At 37.5% G+C, this 20,083-nt stretch overlaps 1 protein-coding gene and 1 long non-coding RNA gene across 2 annotated transcripts in view; one reads left to right on the top strand and one right to left on the bottom strand.

Annotated features, from left to right (window-relative positions):
- Nucleotides 1–300: 300 nt before the first annotated feature.
- LOC125272610 lies at nt 301–11,247 on the bottom strand. The gene is made up of 4 exons (XR_007185892.1): nt 11,158–11,247; nt 1,106–1,150; nt 692–890; nt 301–427 (listed from the first exon to the last, which is right to left on the bottom strand). It is a non-coding gene; the product is annotated as an uncharacterized LOC125272610 (long non-coding RNA).
- Nucleotides 11,248–11,307: 60 nt separating this feature from the next.
- tll1 (tolloid-like 1) overlaps nt 11,308–20,083 on the top strand; it is a 44,909-nt gene continuing 36,133 nt past the window's right edge. Inside the window, exon 1 of the mRNA XM_048197592.1 lies at nt 11,308–11,646. Coding sequence (XP_048053549.1) covers nt 11,469–11,646 — 178 coding nt within the window. The 5' untranslated portion in view covers nt 11,308–11,468. The remainder of the gene's footprint in view (nt 11,647–20,083) is intronic.

The raw sequence follows: 20,083 nt of genomic DNA, 5'->3' as shown, positions 1-20,083 counted from the left end.
ATTAGAACAGCTGCTGCTGGGGATCAGCCAGTCACAGAGATGAGCAGTCACCTCCACAGACACCTCACAGAAACCCCGGCAGAACCCTGCCACAGCCAATCAGAGACAGCGTATGATAGGTCACTACCCCAGGCACATACAGACAAACGCGTTCATGTTTTTTTTTTCACGTTTTCACACTCTCTTATTAAAGTAACTTTGAGTACATAATCATTTGTTAACCTCATGACAAGAAAAATAGCTACATGGCAATTCTAAAAGACATTTGAAGTGTACAAAGATGAACGTGGACACAGCAAGTTTTCTTCCTTTTTTTTATTGATCCAGCTTTTCACACCCACAGTTGAAGGACAAGCTACCACCTTTTCTACTTGTCCTCTGTCAATCCGTCCATTTCATTCTGTGGTAAGATCGAAGAATAGCTCTCCTGAGAGAGAGTTGAAGTACAGGAAAGAAGGGAGAGTGACAAAGTAAAGATACAAAAGTAAATGTAAAAGTAAATCATCATTAATTTGAGAGAATAAAAATAATGTGTATTTTACATATTACTTTTAGGAGATGCATATGCAACCCTATCTTGCATTTTAGATTTCCATTCATATTAATGACTGTATTTACAAGGGCATTTGCCAAAATCTGGCCTTTACACATGCTGAAACTAGTACACACACACACACACACACACACCAACCTAAACTCGCAGAAGCTCCTTTAGTTTATGTAACAATCCTTTCAGTATCCTTTGACAAACACTCTTCACGTCCTTTTCCTGTTTCAAAGGGGGCCATTTCCTGTTGGCGCTGCCACCTCGGCTGTCCAATCTTCCCCTGTCCACAAAGCCCGAGTGGTTTGGTCCGCATAACTCTTATCTTATCAGGAGCAGTCCACACCTTCATAGTGAGGTGATGGGGGAAAGAAAATGCAAGGGGCTGCACATGAACCTGAGTTACACATACACCTTATGAAATGAAAATTCAGCATAAAGTTATATCTGTTTAATAAGCAAAATTAATGTTTTTAGTGTAATTTGGTTAAAGGACTATGTAACAAAATTTAAATAATGAGTCAATACATTATCAATGCTTCTTACAATACTTTGTCTTACCCTGAGATTTTGTGTTCAGAGAAGAAAGAGGCGAAAACCGGCAAACTATCCACAAAATAAACATAACAAAACATAAGTAAAGCGACAGCCCCTCATGGACGACTGATGCATAAACAAAAAAAAAACACCAACATAAATGTTCCAGGCCTGATCCTCTCTCGTCTTTCACTGTCATCACTCCTTCTTTTATCCTTCCGGAGCTTCTCCGTGGGACTCAAGACCAGTGTGGCGCACAGGTGACGCTCATTAAAGGGGACCTATTATGCCCCTTTTTACAAGATGTAATATAAGTCTCAGATGTCCCCAGAGTGTGTCTGTAAAGTTTCCGCTCAAAATACCTCACAGATCATTTAATATCCATTTTTGAGTGGAAGGAAAAACGTGCTGTTTTCATGTATCTTTAAATGCAAATGAGCTGCTGTTCCCCACCCTGCGTTCCGGAAGAGGGCGGAGCCTGTAAAACCTCATTCTGGATACTCTGCCAAAAACAACATCTGTTTGTTTAATTTCTAATTTCTAAAACTAAATTTCTCTTTAACATCTTATTGCACTTAAACATTCAAATACACACAAGGTTATGTCAAAAACACAAGGTTCACAAACACAGTCGGTTATGTCTGTGGACATCAAACTTGCATGTATTATATCTTTGTATTAAAGTGACAGCAGCGTAATATACAGCATCTACTGCTGTATATGCTTTTAATATGAATCAAACAACAGAAGGAAAACAGAAAATTACTCAATGCTCTTAAATGAATAGCTTTAATAGGAATACAATTCTTGAACGCTGCTGATAAATGCTCTGGCGAGGAGATAAACATAGCAGACTGTGTACAGCTAATAGGGCAGAGTCCATCAGCAGTCGTGGGTGGGGCCTGTGCAATGTGATGTAACAAATTATTCTGAGACACTGCTTATGATTTATGGGGATTTAAAAAAAGGAATGGTTGGATTTTTACCATTATATGGTGGTTGTTTACACACACTGCCGAGTCCGACACACATTTATGTTCAAACACCACGTAAAAGTGAATTTTGCATAATAGGTCCCTTTTAACACTCGCGTCATTTGGCCGCACTCCATTCCCACGGCTCTCTGCCCCGCCCTGATTGCCACAGTAAGCATACATACATATACACCTCATTTGCCAGTGCGTGTCTTGAGAGAAAAGTTGCTCTGGCTACTACTGACGCATGTATGGTGTGGGAGTTTAGTTGTCACAACAAGCGAGAAAGGTTGACATGGAGCACGTTTTAAAAAAAATGCCCATCAGTGTAGAGTCTGCTGGAAAAAAAAAGAGAATGTGAGGCTATAATAAAACATTGGCTTGGATTTTCAGAGATGGCGAGAACTGAGGGATTTGAAATGTTGTAAAAGCAACGTAGAGATGGTGTTTTTATTACTCACCAGGTGAGTAAGGTATTTTAGATAAAGGTAACAGATAAATTGCCATATGTAGCTCTCTCTAACAGAGTTCATTGATGTGTTGTGAAGGATCAGAGTCACGCAGAGCCGAAGCACAACCAACACAATGTTTTTCTGCAAAATGCATGCAGTTTTATTTTTTTCAACTGCTAAAAGGGCCAAAAGTTGCATATTGTACCTTTAATGAGGTCTCACAAACAATGTAAATAAGTTTGTTTGTCTTTAAAAAAATATTTTTATATTACATTCATGCTGTATGTTGGGAATTCCATTCAGCCACAAACTACTTGCAGAAATGTCCACACTGCTAGCAGAAATGTCCATACACACACTCCCTAAAGCTGATCATAATGCACTTCCACTCTGGAGAGGAAACATATCTCACACAGCCAGAGACAGACTCAAAGAGACACCAGTTCCTGACACACACATACACTCTTTACTTAAGGAAAATCACAGCATGGTGATTTCCGTGTGTTAGTACGGGGCTGAAAGCTCAGCTCCTTTCAGAAATTACTTGACTATGTGCCTCATGTAATTGTAAATGTACATTTCTGTACAAGCGCACACATTTTACAAGTGTATATTTTTCTATCTCTCCTTCTGCAGCTGTTCTATTTCTTTGAAATCCTCTAATTGCACTGGTTTATATTCAAATTAAAATATAAACTACTGTTGAATTAAGTTCTATTTTAATTTTAAACTTTATCTTAAGCACACACACACACAGAGCTTGCTTTGTGTTCATGGTAAACCCATGTCTTTATGAGGTTTCTTTTCATTCCACAGTTTCTCCTTGTTTACTGGTTTTGCATATTCTCACCATCCTTTTATGTGGATGGAAATGGGTAATATTATAAAATATTGCTGAATGAAATTATAAGGTAGATTATTTATTGGGCCTTTTAGAGGCATTTGATGCAACCAAAGTAACAGTGAAAATGTTCAAATCTCAGTACATCCCTTTCATTGACCTCGCTTCTGTCTCCTCTCTCCTGGAACACACACTCTCACACACAGTGTTTAAACAGAGGAAATCCTCTCTTCCCGTTGGCCAAGTGTGTGTTTACTCACAGAAGGACTCCACTACACTCCAGAACTGAGGTCACACATGGGGTCAAAGGGCACGGTCCCTCACTCCCCACTTACACATACAGTGTGTAGTACCAGACTTCACCTTTTGCATTGGAGCACTCCATGCCTTCCTCTTAGTAAGTCCTCTAATTTAATGGAATATTACGTGCAAACTCATGCCAAAAACACCTGCAGAGTGTTAAATATATTAAAATGTTTTATGAAACCAGCACTATATTTATGTAGCCTATAGACTTCAATAATTATATTCAAAATAATATGAAGAACATACAGCAGTAAATTACGGTCATTGAATCACGTTGCAGACAGACTGTCCGTCTGTGCAGCAATATGGGAATTTCTCAGTCACGTTTTCTACAGGTGATATAATTACGCCAGTAGGTGGCGACATAATTCACTCAAATAGTTCGCTATTGATTAAATCAGGAACAAAACACTACTGTGTTGCTCGGAGATGCGCAGCTTGTCTGTTGTAGCTTCGTTTGGAACTACAACGTTGGCGACAATGTAACTGGCAAAACTGTGTCCAAAATGTAAGCAAGTAGGCTAACTCAATACTAAACTTTATAGATCTATTGTAAGTCATTTCTTAATGTTGTTAGGTATCAAGTGACAGGTGAAAGGTGGCGCCGACACAGCGACTGTCGAAGACTGCGAGGTAAGATTAAATTGCTGAAATTTTAATATTTGACAACTATTTTATAATGTAAATGACGGACAGTAATATCCAAGTACGCAAACTAGGCCTACTCAACGTTTTCTCCAAAATACTTATCATCCTATCATTTAACTAATTCGTGCTATGTAATTCGTAGACGAGATAAGAAACAATGACAGGACTGAATTAATGTGTGAATGAATTTAATGAATGTAGTTTCCTGTTAGAAAATTCACACAATCTTAATCTGGCCTTAATCTTAATCTACCATGTTGCTTGGCATTTTCCCATTGAGAATGGGCAACAAATTTCGATCTAAAGTAGGATATCCAGATAGAAATTTATTGACCATTCTCAATGGGAAAGTGCTCAAGCAACTTAAAGGGTTAGTTCACCCAAAAATGAAAATTCTGTCATTTATTATTCACCCTCATGACGTTCCACACCCGTAAGACCTTCATTCATCTTTGGAACACAAATTAAGATATTTTAGTTGAAATCCGATGGCTCCGTGAGGCCTGCATAGGGAGCGATGACATTTCCTCTCTCAAGATCCATAAAGGTACTAAAAACATATTTAAATCGGTTCATGTGAGTACAGTGGTTCAATATTAATATTATAAAGCGACGAGAATATTTTTGGTGCGCCAAAAAAAACAAAATAACGACTTAGCCTATTTAGTGATGGCCGATTTCAAAACACTGCTTCATGAAGCATCAGAGCACAAATGAGTCACTTATAATATTAATATTGAACCACTGTACTCACATGAACTGATTTAAATGTGTTTTTAGTACCTTTATGGATCTTGACAGAGGAAGTGTCCATTGCTCCCTATGAAGGCTTCACTGAGCCATCGGATTTCAACAAAAATATCTTAATTTGTGTTCTGAAGATTAACGAAGGTCTTACGGGTGTGGAACGGCATGAGGGTGAGTAATAAATGACAGAATTTTCATTTTTGGGTGAACTAACCCTTTAAACTAGTGTAGCTTTGACTCAAGTGTGTTTTTAGGTTGTGGTTAGGACAGTCATTTACTAAAATACAATATAATTAACAAATAGTACAAAATTATTACAATAAATTCTAGCTAGTTCTTTAACTTTGTCTTTCAAGAAACCCTCAAGTGTCTGCTTGATATTCGTGTCAGGTTTGTGCTTTAAAAAAAAAAAAAAAAAAAGTTATCAGCCGATGTTATCATTTACTTGTCATTCCAACCCCAAATTATGTTATCTTTTGTAAAAAATAATAAAGGATTTTTTCACTTGCTTACCATTTTGAATATAATGTAATAAAATACTATAATAATTTTAATAATATAATTATTAATAATATAAAATCTAATATAATCAACCTATGTACATTACGTATTATAATAACTGCCTGCAGAGGGCGCCGACGGCCTGGTGATTGTTGTTGTTACACTTTACAGTATGAACAAATCCTTTTTTAATATTGGCCAAACAACATTTAATTCAAATGTTCGCTTAATCTTTAATATTTGGCCACTTATTTATGAAAGAAAAGCTACAGCCACTGTCATTTCTTCAACAAGAACATGGGACATCAAAACATTCAAACTCAGAGCGAGGGCTTAAACTTTTATTTTGAAATTGCGATGAACTGCATTTCACATATTTAGAAACATATTGATGTATTCTCCTGTCGTGGCGTAGGTTTATAAATTATACAAATTTGGTGAAATGGTGCATGTTGCAGATGAACGTTATAAGCAACCCAAACTCACAGCATATGCATAGATGGAGCTTATTAACTGAGCTGCTGAGATGCGTTCCAAGCATGTAAATGAAAACTATGAAACTATGGAACACAAAGCATGTCAGACTTTGGAATATGCTGGGGGTGCCTACCTACCTGCAAAATTCAGACCCAACCCTGATCCAACACACTTGTCTGTAATTATCAAGTGCTCCCAAAGATCATGTATTGTTGCCATTGGCCTTGAGGCAACCTATCATATGCATATTGTGTGGATGCAGTCAGTTTTGACCACAAAAGATGATTTAATTTGATTGGATGTTGTGTATTTGACCTTAAAGGGTTAGTTCACCCAAAAATGAAAATTATGTCATCATTTACTCACCCTCATGTCGTTCCACACCCGTAAAACCTTCATTCATCTTTGGAACACAAATTAAGATATTTTTGATAAAATCCGATGACTCAGTGAGGTCTGCAATGCCAGCAATAACACTCCCTTTTTCAATGCCCAGACAGCTACTAAAAACATATTTAAAACAGTTCATGTGAGTACAGTGATTCAATTTTAATATTATAAAGCAACAAGAATACTTTTTGTGAGCCAAAAATTACACAATATCTAGTGATGGGCGATTTCAAAACACCGTTTCATGAAGCTTTGACAAATCATTTGTTTCGAATCAGTGGTTCAGAGCGTCAAAATCACATAATTTCAGTAAACGAGGCTATTTTGTTATTTTTGGTGCACAAAAAATATTCTCGTTGCTTTATAATATTAAAGTTGAACCACTATGAACTGTTTTAAATATGTTTTAGTAGCTTTCTGGGCATTGAAAAATGGAGTCTTATTGCTGGCGATGCAGGCCTCACTGAGCCATTGGATTTTATCAAAAATATCTTAATTTGTGTTCCGAAGATGAACGAAGGTCTTATGGGTGTGGAACGACATGAGGGTGAGTAATTAATGACATAATTTTCATTTTTGAGTGAACTAACACTTTAAGGCACTACGATTTTCCTGTTTTTACATTAGAGGCAGCATTTTGTCTGTTAGAAATGCATGCTTGGTTTTAATGTTATTTTAAGTTGGGGCAGAATTAAATGAATGGCAAAACTCAGTGTTTTGGTTGTGCACCCCCTCTGTCATTTCACGTACCCCCAAGGGTACGTGTACCCTAGTTTGGGAACCACTGAAGTATGGGAAAGGGCTGGGCTCGTGTTAACTCGTGCCTCATGCTCACATGCTTATATTACATTGTACGACACTTGAATGTGTCTCCTTTTCTCATCAAAATGCATGCTGCTTCTTCAAATATTACACAACATAGCCTACAGTACATCATAAATCACTAGTCTTTCGACAAAGATGTTTGCTATAATAAAGCAAATCAAAAACTTTGCAATTTTCAGTAATTTGAAGGCAACATGAATAATATTATGTGACAGTTATCTCCAAATTTGTTTTGTAAAATTTAAATGCTGAAAACCTAGGAACTATGAATTCCTTCACCACAGTAATTCATGCATGGCTATACTTGCAACAAGAACAACAAATAAATAAACAAAAATAAAGCTATATGCAGGCAAGGCAACAGAAATCCTGATTTGTCAAAACATTTGTGCTAAACAGCTCATCTGTGATCTCAAAATCAAATTAATATATTACATTTTTTACACCTTACCTGATCACATATTTATTCTAGATTATTCTAAGTGTATTTAGACTAGTCAGATGTGGTGATTTCCATAAAGACTCATGATAGTACCACATTCTTTAAAAGCCTGAGCTGATTGGCCACCTTTAATTAGGTTATTAATTTTAATGGAAGATGTCTCTTCAAATACAATATTTAGCAGCTGACATGCACTCGGCAGAAATGTGATTGAGTGTCATTATGAAATCACTAAATTACACATGTGCACATGCAATGGTTTCACTATATTAAAGAGGGCACAGGCGCAATGGTTTTAATACAGTGGACGACATTAGGTAAATCCTAACCCTACACATAAATCTAACCCCTCAAATGACCTGTTGATTTAAGGGGCCATTATTTACACAACACCATTTTCAAGTAAAAACGGAAAACTTTTTATGCGATTTGGCTGTTCATTTACATGACAAAGTTCTATCATGACAACTCTCAGAGAGATTGGCATAATTGGCAGTGTTAATGTATTTGGTGTTGGTGGAATAGATCTGCTACGCTGCTGTTGCTTTAGAGCAAGTACCGAGACTTGCTACTGCCAATACATTCACAGATATGCTGCTGCTGCACTTGTAACAAACATGAAATAACCCCCGTAACTCCCCCTGACAGGTGGAGCTGGGGAAGGTGGAGGGTTTCTGAAAGCGTGCTGCAGACGGCTAACAGCAAACACCACCAGCATTTGAATGCAACAGCAACCAATCAGCTGCACTATGTAGATACGGACCTATCAGCCTGCGCCATCTAAAGTTTCATGACAGAACTTGGTATTTATCATTACACGTAAGAATACCGTTATCTTCTCCATGTAAACTACAAAAACTCAAATTTGCGAAAACTGGTGAGGTCATGTGCATTCGTATTACATGTTCAGTCTATAGGCGCGAGTGTTTCTTTATGAAGTGACATCGCCAACTACTGGCCTGGCATGAATAATACAGCGTTTTAAGTCGTTTTTGCAGATCTGTGTAAACAGGGTCATTTTGACTACATTGTCATCTTTACGCGAAACTTTTCAAAAACCCAAGAAAAAACTTTCCCATTTTAAGTACATTGCTGTCGTATAATCAATACGTTTTTTCTTGCCTGATTTATGAGCATTTTAAATAATGAAGAGCACCTCAGATGTCCTCATAATATGGTTTTCAACATGCTTCACTATATTTGTGAGGACATTTTCAAAAATCCGGCCCTCACAAGTATAGCCAAACCTATACACAAACTTTTAATTAGATGTCTATTGGTAAATACAGACAAAATATAAATATAATTTATCCTTATCTTTCATACTGTAGTTTTAGTCCTCCAGAAACACTTATGATTTCAACCCGATCAGAGTCATATATTTCTTCTGCTCCTTTATTTCAGAAACAGATTCTTACTTTTTGTGACATTAATATCTTCATAATCTATTTTCATTTATATAATCTGGTTTTTGATATTTGTTGTTGTAATTATACTGTTATTATATTATATTATATTATATTATATTATATTATATTATCTCTGATGTAGTCATAAATTTCTGTATGTTCAGGGATTATTTTCTATTACTTTGTGAAAATTAAATGTTGTTTAGGTGGATCTAATGATTTCTTTTTAATTATTATTATTCCTTACCATAACCTCACACAAACCTTTCTGCATTTTAAGATTTTGTAACTCTGGTCCCCACAATATAGACAATACCTGATCTACACACACACATGCACTCAAACTCTAAGAAAGCTTAAGAGTATGTTCGCTGTTCCACTTATCAAAGGAGATTCCCCTCCTGTCAGAAACATCTTTGCACTGCCTTGTTTTCTTCCTACTCTCTCTGACTTTGTCAGGATGCACAAATGGCCTGTTAGCAGCCAATCATGCATGCCATAGTCATTTTAACCACGGTAAAGCTCGTTTACAAACACTAGTGCTCTTGTCATGCAGTGTATGAGTGTGTGCATGAGTTTTTTTGCCAAGTGAGGCATAGCTTGATGGATTGATGGCGTGACGTCAACACACAGTTACCTTGCCGTGAGGGAGGGGGGAACTAATCTGTGTGTATGTGTGTGTCAGGAGAGAGAGAGAGGGGGAGAGAGACGCGTTAATCTCCAGGGAAATGGGCACGTTTGGAATAAGCGGTACCAGTCTGCAAGCTCACTCTAATATTCCAATGGCTGTGGGAGAAGTGTTTCCAGAGAGAGAGGGAGGGAGAGAGAGAAAGAGAGAGAGGGGGAATATGAGGGCAGTACTCAGGATGAGCCTGCGCTTTGAGGCTGTAAAACACTAGACCCTGAGGGCATTCTCTGAGGTAAGCTCTCTCATATTTTAACAAGGTTTGACGCCACAGTGTTAAACTACGGCGCGTCTATTCTTTATGTTTGTAAAGTAGCGCGCGATAAAGGTTCGAGTCTCCTCGCGCTCCTCCATATACTTGGACGCTCTGCGCGCTAGAGAGGTCGCGCGCTCTGTTCTGTCAGATGACGAATGCGCTTAAATCGTACCGGCTTCGCAGTAAACTCTCCCGAGGTAAATATGCGTTAAAGGAGACCGGGCCCCAAAGGTTATCGCAGGTAAATATATTTAGCCAGGACCTGAAAATGTATAAACGAACTCAAAGCCGTCTTCATGAGTCTGTTCGGCGTTTTGACAGTCACTTCATATAAGTCAGAGAAGTTTAGAGGCTACATTCTGCTCGAGATGCGTTGAGTGGAAGAAATATATATCAGCTATAACCTGCTCACTTATTTCCTCAAGTATTTCTTGGCTTCCTTGTTTTAGCTGGGTGCAGCTATTTTGAGGTCCACACTGACCAAATTAAAGCAGCCTCACGCAGCAAATTACACACTGAGAAACTGCTTTTAGTTCAGAGACGTGTGTGACAGAGAGAGAAAGCGCCTGAGAGACCTACTTTATGAGGGGAGTTAAACAGGTTTGTTAAATGTCACACCACAGACGCTTTTACTGTCACCTCCTAATAAAGCAACTATTGTATTTATAACAGTTTTTAAATACGATCTCACCTACATGGAACTTGCGCTACATCCTGAAGTTTTGTATAGGCGACGGGAAAAACAGTGCATTTGCCGGATTATTGCGCAAATTTTAGTGAATGTGTGACTTTTATAGCTACCGGCTCGTTTTGGGTCAAATCGGTTGCCATTGTTAAAGTAAACCAGATAGTTTCCTGTGTTTATAATGCATGAAAGATGTATGCCTGATGTTAAGTAAGTTTCTGATAGTGTGTAAAATCTATCTATCTATCTATCTATCTATCTATCTATCTATCTATCTATCTATCTATCTATCTATCTATCTATCTATCTGTCTGTCTGTCTGTCGAGGGTTTGAGCTAGCCTATACTGTATGGGGATGGTGTAAACTCTGCTCAGGTTCATTTAAATATGTTAAACATCTTAATTTAAATAATAATTTAAATGTACATCATTCCTCACCCTCTGCCTCCAGTGTCTTAACTTGTTTCATGTAAAGACTGACTTTCATTGCAGCTCTCCCTCTTCAGGAATCCTGACTGCAAGAGAAAAGAAAAGTGAGCTGGTGTCTGCCGTAGTTGTAGAGGTTCATATCGATGCATTGGGCGTCCAGCTGAGATGCCGCGACGCTGACGGTCCTGCCCCGTCTGTCGAACCGGACCAATTATGATAATGAACACAATGATGTCCACACGGCGCGTGTAGCGCTAAATTCACCACTACCGGACTCTTACGAGACACTCCACTTTGATCCGCGCTCATTCAAACTTCAGATGGACTACCTTCACTCTGCACTGACCAGTAAAATGAATTGGATCACACTACTGCTGGCCGGCTTGACTTTTTGGGGCAAAGTGTCCTTGCACAGTTGTTTAGATTATGATGACAGTTATGATTATTATGAAGAGGAGAAAACGGAGACGATAGACTACAAGGATCCCTGCAAAGCCGGTAAGACGCTTTTCTGCAATTTGTCCTTGCTTTTGATGTTTTTTTAACACTTTCTGTGAGGTGATAAAAGGATAAACCATAAACACCTTATTTGCGTTTCACACGATGCTGCATAGTTTATTAACGTATGAGTTGTTGTGCGTGTCATTTCCAAACTTTAGTTGTTTTTTTCATTATGCGGAGACTCGCGTCACCCAGAGTCCTCTGGTACACGAGCATCAGCGACGCCTCTTTTTATCTATTTTTTTCTTCCTTTTTTTGACGTAGAAATATCTCACACAAGCCTCGCACGACCCCTCCTCCTCCGCTTATATTATCTAGCCCGCTTTAATTCGGTTTCTCCCGGGATGATCCCGCTGCTCGCGAGGCCACGTGCGCTTCGCTGTCATAAACCCGTGCTATCCGCGCGCACGTTTGTCCGTGCAGGTAGAGCGCGGCTGCACGATTTACAATATCGTATGTAATTATTGTATCAATCTAGCGAATGTGAAACTGAGTTCACTCAGTCCATCTGAATCTGTATTTCTCTTGCTGACAGCTTGCAGAATTTTTTGACTACTAATTTATTTATTCAAAACGTATTGACGACTGACCTCCTGTTAATATCTTGGGTAAGAAAAAAGAACGAGTAAATATAATCCGTGGTTTTTATTGGCTATGCGTTTACGTTGTGCATAATTATTGCATTTTACGTTTATGTAGTGTAATTATTATAAATTTAGTGGCATGGACATCTATCATCAAATATTTTTAATGTAATATGGAGGATTAAACTGTAAAAATGACAGACTCACTCAAGGGACAGTCAATGTATGTGAATTGAATCTATTGCAAGGGTGGCATGTTTATGTTTTTGTTTCTAAATGTTGACACATCTTCATACAGATTATCATAGGGCCAGTAATATGATTTCTTTTTCACCCCGTTCTCTTTTGGATGTGTGAGTAAACTCAACATAAGACTGAGCAGATGTTTAAAAGCAGTTACATTTTGTAAAATTGCTCTGTTCTTCCATCTCTCCAATGCAAACACACAGATTCACTCACAAATCTCCCTCTCCACATTCTCTCTCTCTTGTTCTCCTTTGTGTATATATCATGTTTACTCAGGAACTATAAATCTGAACATTTGTTTCTCTGCTGCAATGTGTTGGCATTGTTTCTAGGCCTTCATAAGACAAATGCATGTACACGTGCAGAGGGCATACATACTGTACACACAAGTAATATGGATTACTGCCGAGAATGAAAAAAAAGCATCTCAGTGGTTTTGGGATGGGATTGCAAGAGTGTTTGTATGCGTGCAGTGTGTATGTATGTTTGGATTAGTGTATCTGTGTTTGTGTGTATGCGTTTGCGTGTAGGAGTATGGCTGTCTGGCAATTACAGGGAGGACCTCTGTTTTTCCAAACTGTGAAATATTCAGCCTAGAAATTTGACAGGCTCGTTGATAGCAGTACTACAGGGAAAGGGTGGACAACATCATCACATAACCTTTAAGCACATGCATAAATAAATAGACTTAGAAAAACACTTTTAATCTCTATTACGCACACTTCTGTCAGATTTCTGTCACGTATTCATGTGATCTTAATTCATGTTGTTAGTACTAGCCTGTACCATATGAACATGTACCTGGCTGGCTCTCTTATAAGTACCAGTGTACACCCAAGATGACTGAATGTCATTATCAATGATAATATTTCAGATATGGTTAATGTGCTATCACACTAAACTACTAATATTGAGTCTACTTTTGACAATGGCCCCAAGATAAGATGATGTTAATATTAAAATGATAGTTTTAACAGTTGTAATTCATAAACCGCAACTTTCTATGTAGTTGCTACACTCGTGATATGCATTAGTGGAAAAGTTTGCATTACAGTGCTTAAAGATCTTTGCATCATACCAGGTGAAATGCTGACCGTCCAAAATCCGTCCAAGTCATTGAGCTTGTTCGATCCAGCTCTCCCTAATGCTAACGCTAGCCACTCTCTTAGCTGATGGAGCATTTTACCGACATGTTCGCAGTGTAGACTTGCATTAGCATATCTGCGCTGTGTTGGTGTTTTAGCAGAAATAGCCATGCTAATTAAATGCAAGGTGTCAATGGGGGGAGCTGCTGTGCCTTTCAGATGAATGAACCCAAATTTAGTTTAATTGTTTACAGGCGTACAGTATTAAACCTTGGTGTGAAGTATTTGACCTAACACACACAAACTTTTGCTTAAATATATTTTTTTCATTTTACATTTGTTTTTCTTAATATAAGCTAAATGTAATTACTGCAGACTAGGCCTGATCACACCAATAAAATACACGTTTTGGAATTTGTAGATATAAATTAAGACATTATTCACTTCCTTTATTAACTACATAGAAGGGTTTGGTGTGGCTGTTCATTGTACATTTTTTAGAAATGTAAGCCAAAGGGTTGAAAAACCTGAAACACATGAACATTTACTTCTGTATGTTCAAGATGTACCACCTTCATGAGTTCCTATTAATGGTTTGTTTTGGTTGACATAACAGAAGGCTATTAGCTCCATTAATGAGGTAAGTGCATTGTTTAAGACTTCTGTTTGTGTTTACAGAAACCAGGAGCTCTATTGGTTTCAATAGGTCGCTAAAGGGCTAGTTACATTATACAGTCATTAGGTGATGTTATCTGTTTCTGTTATCTTAAGACATTGTAAACCTAACGACACTGTTGCCACAGAATAACCAATCTTTTCAGATTATGCAAATTTAGCCCACGCCTCCTTGTTTGGGCAAGAGAAACATAAACAAACCCGAGGGAGTTTACTGGGAGTGTATGCGGATAGGCTTAGCTTAAGGGGCAAAGATGCAGAAAAGAAAGCTGATGTGCATTTTTATATTTCTCTTAGAGTCAACAAAGCTTTATTGTCAGCATTTGCGATATTGCCAAAGTGTATACACAGTACTAGTAGTGAAATATACAATAATGTAGTAAGGAAAGAGGAATATGAAAGAAAAAGACAAGTTAAAATTGAATAATGCAAAATAGAATATACGATGGGGTGTATTTACACTGTAAAAATAATCCCCGTAAAGTTTACCGTAAAAAACGGGAGTTGTGGTTGCCAGAACTTTACCGTAAAAAATACGGTAGCAACATTTTAGGTTTTATGGGACATCAGTTAGTTTACTGTCTATTTTACAGTTCAAAACTGTATAATTTAAAGGTTTATATTGTAATAATTATGGTTCATAACTGTTTATTTTACACACTGTAAAAAAAAATCTGTTAAATTTACGGAAAATGTGAAGTGTGCCCCTAATTGTGGGAATGTCAATTTACGGTTTTTAACTGTAAATTATACAATGACTTATTTTTCACTTCCAAAAACTGTACATTATACAATGACTTATTTTTCACTTCCAAAAACTATAAATTTAAAGGGATTTTACTGTAAAATTACATTACATGTACTGTTAGATCTATTACAGTTATTCACCGTATATAGTACGGAAACTTTCTGTAAACCAATGAACTGTTTTTCACCATAGCATTTTTAGAGTTTTACTGTTAAAATCACAGTATTTTTTTTTTTTTTTTACAGTGTACAGTACATATAAGATATGGTATATACAAAAAGTTAGTAATGGATCACCCATCAAAGTACACAACACCCACTAAAACTCACATTATACTATTACCCTTTTCTGTCCCTTTTATATTGTTCTCTTGTAATGTTTGCTGCTCCTCTCAGATACTTTCTGAACTTTTCATTCTCACTATATCTTCATTGGCTACACATTCATTTTTTCCCATTAGTTTTATAGAAGGCTGTGCTTTATTTTGTGGAGTTTTAGTTTATAGTCCTCTAATTTATTGTAGTCAGTGTCTGGTAAACAACATAATTATACAGCCTAAAGGCTGAGAGCTACTTCTAGTGATGATGTCTTCACACACACAAAAAAAAAACCTTTTGCCATAACTGACAATGGCATGTAGTTTGAGAAAATGTAAAGAATAAAGCAAATTATGCTGTTTTTATTTTTTATCTGTCAAAAAACATGAAGAAGACATCATAACTTTTTTTGAGAATATAATAGTTTTGTTGGCTTAATGCAAGGAGATTTGGTGAAAATAGGCATCCAATCCTAGACTTTTTAACTGAGGTAAAAGATGTTAAAAGATGCACATCATAACAGATGATGATTTCCTTAGGAGACCGTTGTATGTCTTTAATTTGATTCTCTCACCTCTCTGACATGTATGTTCAACTTTATCTGCATACATACTCACATATAGGGTGATATATACTTTATAGCATATCTCAACTGCTTGATTGCTTGTATTGTTTAAAAAACTTAAACTGTATTATCGCCCAGCTCTAATCTGCTTAATGTGGCATGAAGACATTAAGATATTATAAACATTAACATCATGATTTTTTGTAAAGTTGATTTGAAACTATGTGTATTATGAAGAGTGCTATACAAAGATATTTGTCTTGACATGACCAAGTATCATCATACCATTTTTCAAGTCAGCTTATTACAGTGTAACCCCTTATAAAACCACTTTGAGTAACACTGTTTCATTTACTAACCAAAGCCAATTTTTATCCACATTTGGTGCTTGGGTTAGTTCACCCAAAAATTAAATTTCTGTCATTAAGTACTTTAAATAAAGTAAAGATTTTTTTATCCCCCATCGAAAGCTACATAATTACCATCATTCAAGGTCCAGAAAAGTAGTAAAGACATCGTTAAAATAGTCAATGTGACTGCAGTGGTTCAATCTTAATGTTATGAAGCGACGATAATACTTTTGTGCACAAAAGCAAAACAAAAATAACGACTTTATTCAAAAAATTCTGCATCAGAACGCTGACTCAGTATTGGCCGACGCTGTTCACGTGAGAAGCACGACACATGCGTGTGATGCTGACACAGGAGCCGACCAATACTGAGCCGTTGTTCTGATGTAGAACCTGGAAGTGCTGAACGTAAACAGGAGAGTTGACAGGGGAGAGAAGAATTTGTTGAATTAGTTGTTTTTTTGTTTTGTTTTTTGTGCACAAAATGTATTTTTGACACTTCATAACATTAAGGTCGAACCACTGTAGTCATGTTGACTATTTTAACAATGTCTTTACTACTGTTCTGGACCTTGAATGATGGTAATTGCGTTGTTTTCTATGGGGGATAAAAAAAACGTCTTGGATTTAATCAAAAAGATCTTAATTCGTGGTCCGAAGATGAATGAAGGTTTTACGGGTTTGGTGTGACATGAGGGTGAGTACTTAATGACAGAAATTTCATTTTTGGGTGAATTACCCCTTTAAAATTAATCACTGTACTACTGGAACAGCTGGTCAGATTAATGTGCAGGAGGTTCTCATGTCAGTCTGACAGTAGTCTGGTCTTTTATTTAATCTTTTAGTCTATGTATCTGTGATTTTTTCATATTACAGTACATGGTGCAGCTGGGTGAAATCCCACCTCTGCATACGTGTCAGATTCATCTGTTTACATATTGCGTATGACCTTGTATGTGTGTGTATGTACGGTGGAAATGACTCTATGTGGTTGATCATCTTGCTGCTGTTGTTCTTGGGAAAACAGAATGTGAATATTTGGCCGTGTGCTTATCTCATGCCATTAGAGTGCACTAAACACATTTCCATCTCTTTGTACGCTGATTTCCCTCACTGTGTGTGTATGTGCGCGTGTGTGTGACGAATGTGGGAGCCCACTTCATTCAGGCACTTATCTCTTCCTGGTAGCCTGCATCCTGCCACTTAGCTTGAGAAGAATCTCTCCCTCTCTCTCTCTCTCATACACACACATGCACCTTCATTCATGCCCTTTACAAATGAGGGTTTTTGTCATAAAACTGTGCACACAGCAAAACAGAGAGAGTGACAAGGAAAAAAAACTTTCACTTGCAGTTGTATTGTTTGTGCATCTGCAATGCAAAAATTTATATAGAGAGTTGTGTGGACAAATATACTGAATTTGATTATACACTGACAAATTGACTGATTATTACTTGAATGTAAAGCACATCACACATGATATCAGCCTGCCTTCACATGTCTGGACACACTCACATTAAAATTCAAAGCTTTCAAGACCTCATCAGACTGCTCTTGGCTCTTTGACTGCATTTACTTAAACTTTTCTCTGAAATCAGCTTGTCATAACCAGAGTAGATTTGTATATGTGTGAAATGGAGATGGTCAGTGGAGTCGTGTTTAATAAAAGAGGATTTTCCAGGAGCACTCTGGCCGGACAGCCAGCTTCCGAAAATTCCCAAAAATTCCAGCGTCAGCACTCTGTTTCACCATGGACTGTTTGTTTTGGAGCGGGGAAACATGAGTCAGCGAGCCACACACTTCCTCCTAGAATGTGTTTCGTTAATTAAACAATTACGGCTTTAAACATCCTGACGTGTGAAAAGGTACTTTGATACTCCGACAGTGGCTCTGACTGAAGTTTGTCTGGCTGACAGAGAGTGTGATGACAGTGATTGCTGTTGTTTAAGTGGTCTCTCACAGATCAGTATTCACATCAGTTTTGGACAATCACAAGTAGTCATTGATAAATACAGATATATATTGGCTTAAGAATATGCAAATATTAAATCAAATTGCTGCACTTATAAGCTTTGTTGTTATTCGCCATTTTGACCATGAAACTTACTGAACTGAATGTGACATACAAATCTTCTTCTTTTGGCAACATTATGGTAAAAAGGTGTTGGTACCTTCTGTTCGTAAAACCAGCCAGTAATCTCGAAAAAATGCAACCACTGGATCAGAATCTTGGTAGACCGCATGAACAACTAAGCTAAAATCTCTACATTTGCAGAAAGAAAAGGAATAGTAGAATACAGTATGGTGGATGTTTTTAGAAAAGTGAATTATTGATTTAAATAGTGTTTGTCATTCTATATGACATTGACAGAAACACACACTGGTTCACTATCTATGTAGGGACTCTCCATAGACGTAATGGTTTTCTATACTGTACAAACTGTATATTTTATCCCCCTACACTAACCCTACCCCTAAACCTACCCATCTAAGAAAACTCTCTGCATTTTTACATTTTCTTAATTTATTATGTTTATTAATCCATTTCCCCCATGGGGACTGCTGGCTGGTCCCCACAATGTAGGTGATTTCAGGTTTTACTATCCTTGTGGGTACCATTTGGTCCCCACAATGTAATATAAACCTGTACACACACAAACACAGAAAGTGCAGAAAGTGTCTGTTAAAAATTGTTCTTTAATGTCAGTATTTATGACATGCTGGCTGGATGTCAGATTTCCCCATTTTCTCATTCCCTATTGTTCATAGGCTCATATTTAGTGTTTCAACATCACAACCTGATACAAAAGCTTGTGCAATAATAAATTATAAATTCATCAGGTATATTCAATAATAAATTCATCAGGTTCATCAGTGTCATTTTGTTTGGTAGACATAGATACATAGATAAGTACCCACACCTAAAAAGTGGTGGGCGTGGTTAAGTAATTGCGGTTGCAAGATTGATTTTGTCCATTGAAGGAATTAAAAGGGCTATGTAGTAATTGTCAAATGTACCAGTACTACTGGTACCGGTCGGTACTAAAATAAAAAGGTGACGGTATTTTTGCAGTACTGGTAGTACAGAATACTGGGTATGTATGGTACCCGCTGATAGACGCTGCTTTCAAACGCCCTTGTTCCTGTTTATTTGAGCGCTCTCTGAGCGTCACAGGTTTATATTTACAGCATGTTTTGTGCACTGTAGCCTTTCTAGCCAATCACACTCATATCTGTTGAATGCATGAATGCAATGGCCTATCAGAGGTGCTAGTCAGTAAGTTAATCAAAAGGTTTTGCTCAATTTTTATTTTTACTTTAAAGGTCCCATTTTTCGTGGTTTTTTGAAGCTTTGATTGTGTTTATAGTGTGCAATATAACATGTGTTCATGTTTCGCGTGTAAAAAAACACAGTATTTTTCACATAATTTATTTATCTGTATACCGCTGTTTCCACTGTCATAAAAACGGGCTGATGACTTCCTTGTTCTATGAAGTCCCTCCTTCAGAAATACGTAACGAGTTCTGATTGTGCCAGCGGTTCCTGTGTTGTGATTCGACAGCAGCTTAGCGCTCCTTGCCCGGAAAGGTCACGCCTCTTACCATAACTTGGAGATGCACGCGCTCAGTGTTATTGTAAACATGTCTTTAATTTTACCCTATCAATTTGAGCCGGAATCAGACCCGGTGATTGGACTGCGGGATGAAAATAACAGCGTTTCGACGACATGGCGACAAACACACTCTACAAACGCAACTCTTGTGTATTCCTGTGGGCGGAGGTTAGTTAGTGACGTCATTAAAGAAGGAAATAGAGGGATGTAGTCCAAACTGGCCGTTCGATGTAGGCGACTTCTGTTAAAT

This window comes from Megalobrama amblycephala, linkage group LG7, assembly GCF_018812025.1.
Source record: "Megalobrama amblycephala isolate DHTTF-2021 linkage group LG7, ASM1881202v1, whole genome shotgun sequence".
In the NCBI taxonomy this organism is placed as follows: Eukaryota; Metazoa; Chordata; class Actinopteri; order Cypriniformes; family Xenocyprididae; genus Megalobrama; species Megalobrama amblycephala.
The sequence above is the reverse complement of the archived record's forward strand: the minus strand, read 5'-3'. Positions and strand labels throughout refer to the sequence as shown.